Source organism: Gambusia affinis, linkage group LG07 (genome assembly GCF_019740435.1).
Source record: "Gambusia affinis linkage group LG07, SWU_Gaff_1.0, whole genome shotgun sequence".
Taxonomy (NCBI): Eukaryota; Metazoa; Chordata; class Actinopteri; order Cyprinodontiformes; family Poeciliidae; genus Gambusia; species Gambusia affinis.
The window spans coordinates 17,556,136-17,560,172 of NC_057874.1; the positions used below are offsets into that span (position 1 = coordinate 17,556,136).

Sequence of the window (4,037 nt, forward strand, 5' to 3'; positions counted from 1 at the left end):
AAATGTTATTTCATCACACTGACACACAAACAGGCTCAATAGAATTTCAAGGAAGAGACAACTAAAAAGTTAAACATTCAGTCAAATGTACTTTCTATAAAAATAAATAAATAAATAAAGAGACTAAACAAACATAATGGCACCAGTGCCTCAGTCAGAATCTCTATTCAAGAACAATAAATGGTTAAACAATGAAGTGTTGACCCAGGAAGTACTTTGAAATAAAGAGAGTATATAAAGGTAGTGGGCACAATATCTCCAATATTGGCTTCTTTTGGGAAAGATACAGCTAAACAATGAAGCCTTGAGTAAACATAAAAGCTAACTCAGATAACTCTATTGACTGAAGCACAATGTAAGAAAGAGAAGCAACTTATTTAATAATAATGGACGCAACAGCTTATAAAATGGCTTCTTTTTGAAAGGAGACACAGCTAAACCCTGAAGTCCATTCTGCTGGAAAGAAAAAAAAAAAACTATATAAAGACTGTTAACAGTGGAGTCCTAAACCAGGAGTACTTTATATACGAAAAAGAAATAGATTATAAAGTATACAACTAATGGCAGTAGTAACTCTGTCAAAGATATAGTCAAGGAAGGAAATACAGCCAAGCACAGAAGAACTAATCCAGGAGTACCCACCAGTGGAGTAAACGTAAAGAACACAAAGTTAATGGCATTACTAACGCTGTCAATAGCTCTTTCCAGGAACAAGATAGTATTAAAGAAGTAAGACATTTTCTATGGAAAAACAAAAAAGCAGTATATAAATCTATTTATATAAAATTAATAGAAATTAAATCTACATTTAATTTATAGTAAATATATAATGGTGACATGTGGTCTTTCATGTCATGACTCAGTCAAGGAAAGTGACACTCAAAAAGGCATTAAGTAAATAGTACTTCTCGATGTGAAAGAAATACTATGAAAAACTACTAAGTAAATGGGCACATTAGCAAGTTCATTCCTCCATCAAGGAAAATAACACAGCTAAACACATGTATTCATAACCTAAGGGAATTTATAGGACAAGAAAAACAAAGGAAATTTTATATATGTGTAGTGAAACCTGTTTAATTTAATGTTATTCAATGTTGAGTTCATCTATTGAGGCCACCTAGTGGTAAATGTTATAATTTTGTCTATTACCGGTTAACTGACGCCATCTTGAGGTCACCTTTATTACGGCAGTTTGTTTACCGAAAGGAAGAAGGCCTGTTGATCGTCTTGCTCTGAAAGAAGTCTTTTTTGTTGTGTTTTCTTTAATATGAATCCAAAAAAAGGAAAAACGGCATCGTCTGTAAGTACTGTTCTAATGTGCTTGTCATATAAATCATAATTCGTAACCGTTGACATATTTTATGTGAAGCTAGAGATTTTTACATGTGTTAGCCTAGCTAGCATTCATTTTTTCTGTACCTTTGTGTGTTACAGTTTTACACGATTCTCATTAAACCCCGCTAAAGAACCAAATGGAGTGCTTCTTGGTGGACGGATGAGAAAGTGTTTAGCTACCTGTATAGCTGAGTTACTGCTAAAAGTGACAGTGCTTAGCGAGGCCAGGACAGTAAAAAGACGTCCCACGCAGAAAAGACAACGGATAAAGACAACTTCTGAGCCATGGACAACAAAGATAATGGACAGAAGGCAAGTGATGAGCAATCAAATAAGGACATGGATCAAAATACAGTGCACTACGTCCGTTCCGTAGCCTCACGGTCATCTGCGTGCTCCTCAGTCAGTTTGGCCGCAGCTAAAGCAAGAGCTAAGGCTGAAGCAGCTAAAGCTAAATTGGAGTTTCATGATAAAGAGACATATATTCAGATTGAGAAGATAAAACTTGAAGCATCACTGCGTGCACTCACTCTACAAAAGGAAGTTACAGCTGCTAATGCTGAAGCAAAAGTATTTGAGGCAGTAGCAGCAGACATAGAAGAAGGAAAATACAGTGAGACATCCAAGCGCAGCCCTGTAGCCATACAAACACTGAAAAGGACAGAAGACTATGTAAAAGAGCAGTCATCTTACTTCAGTCAGTACGACTACAAGGATGAAGGGACTCACTCACACCCACCTAACACTATGCCCAAAGCTGTTAACGTGCAACAATATACAGTACCTATGCCTGCTGCTGTAACCAGGCAACAACACGCAGCATCAGATGAATTCAAGTCTCTTCCCATTCATCAGCCAGACATGACAGGAGGGCATGTTGAACAATCCCCCAACTTTAATTCTTACTATGGAGGTGACACAATGCACAATGTTAATGTGGAAACTGCTGTTCCTAGCTCTAATGTAAACTCAGGAAATCCCACATTTGATCTGGCAAGGTTTTTAGCACGCAGCCAAGTCATAACATCTGGTCTGGTCAAATTTGATGACACTGCAGAACATTATCAAGCATGGCGAGCTTCATTCATCAGTGCTATAGAGCCACTAGGGCTGACACCTAGTGAAGAAGTTGATCTGATGGTGAAATGGCTTGGCAAGGAGTCAGGTGAGCATGCGGCCAGAATAAGAGCAGTTAATGTTAACCGGCCTATGGATGGACTAAAAGCAATATGGGCAAGACTGGACAAAATATATGGCTCACCAGAGGCAATTGAAAATGCTCTTTTCTCAAGACTTGAAGCTTTTCCCAAAATCCAATCCCGAGATAACCACAAACTTCAAGAGCTAGCAGATCTTCTACAAGAGCTCCAGATTGCAAAGCAAAGTGACAAGTTGTGTGGTTTGGCCTATTTGGACACGGCTAGAGGTGTCCGGCCAATTGTAGAGAAGCTCCCCTACCCTCTACAGGAACGCTGGATGTCACAAGGTTCTAGATTTAAAAAAGAATATAATGTGTCTTTCCCACCATTCTCCTTCTTCAAAGAATTTGTGTGCACAGAAGCTGAAGTAAGGAATGATCCAAGTTTTAAGACTCTCTCACTCACGTGTGCTCCTCAGAGAAAGGAGAAATGTGCTCCAGTCAGACACCCAGTTGCTGTCAATAAAACAAATGTCACACAAGATCAAATAAGCACTCCTGTCAAATTAACAGAGAAAATTCCTGTTAACCCAGAAAAACAATGCCCTATCCATAACAAACCACACCCGTTGAGTAAGTGCAGAGGATTTGTTAAAATGACTCTTGATGAACGCAAAAAACTTCTCAAAGAACACATGATCTGCTATCGCTGCTGTGCTTCTACAAGTCATATGGCCAAAAACTGTCAAGCTCCAATCAAATGTTTGGAATGTGCAAGTGACAGACATGTTAGTGCCATGCATTTCAGTAGAACAAGCGCAGTTCAATCCTCAAGTCAGCCCCCACCGTGTGCAGAGGACGGCGGGGAGGAAGAGACGAAACAGGAAATAAGCTCAAACTGCACTAAAGTCTGTGGCATAGGACAAAGTAGTAAATCGTGTTCCAAGATTATTCTGGTTAACGTGTATCCCTCAGGTCAACAGCAGAGGAGTATGAGGATGTATGCAGTTCTGGATGACCAGAGCAATCTCTCCCTGGCAAGAAGTGAGTTTTTTGATAAGTTTGACATACACGGCACTGAGGCTCCTTACAGCATCACAACATGTATGGGCGCAACACAAGCATATGGAAGAAGAGCCCATGGTTATGTCATAGAGTCTCTAGACAAAGAAACATGTCTGCAGCTTCCCACATTGATTGAATGTGACAATCTTCCTAACAACAGGAAAGAAATCCCGACACCGGAAGTGGCCTATCACCACAAGCACCTGAACAAAATAGCTTCAGAAATCCCTCCTCTAAACCCCAACGCTGAGATTCTCCTGCTGATAGGAAGAGACCTGTTGAGAGTGCACAAATGAAACAGATAAACGGACTGAATAATGAACCATTTGCACAAAAGTTGGATCTCGGCTGGGTGGTAGTCGGTGATGTCTGTGTCAATGGAATGCATGGGCCTCCAACAGTGAGCAGCATGAAGACATACATATCTGACAGTGGCAGACCTTCTACATTTGTAGAGTGTGAGAACAAAATGAAAGTAAGAGACTTGTACACAGAA

General features: G+C 39.8%; 1 protein-coding gene across 1 annotated transcript; it reads left to right on the forward strand.

The window, feature by feature from the left end:
• Positions 1-1,159: 1,159 nt before the first annotated feature.
• LOC122833919 lies at positions 1,160-3,837 on the forward strand. The gene is made up of 2 exons (XM_044121903.1): positions 1,160-1,303; positions 1,438-3,837. The coding sequence occupies exon 2, from the start codon at positions 1,624-1,626 to the stop codon at positions 3,835-3,837; it is 2,214 nt and encodes a 737-aa protein (XP_043977838.1). The 5' UTR covers positions 1,160-1,303; positions 1,438-1,623.
• Positions 3,838-4,037: the final 200 nt, after the last annotated feature.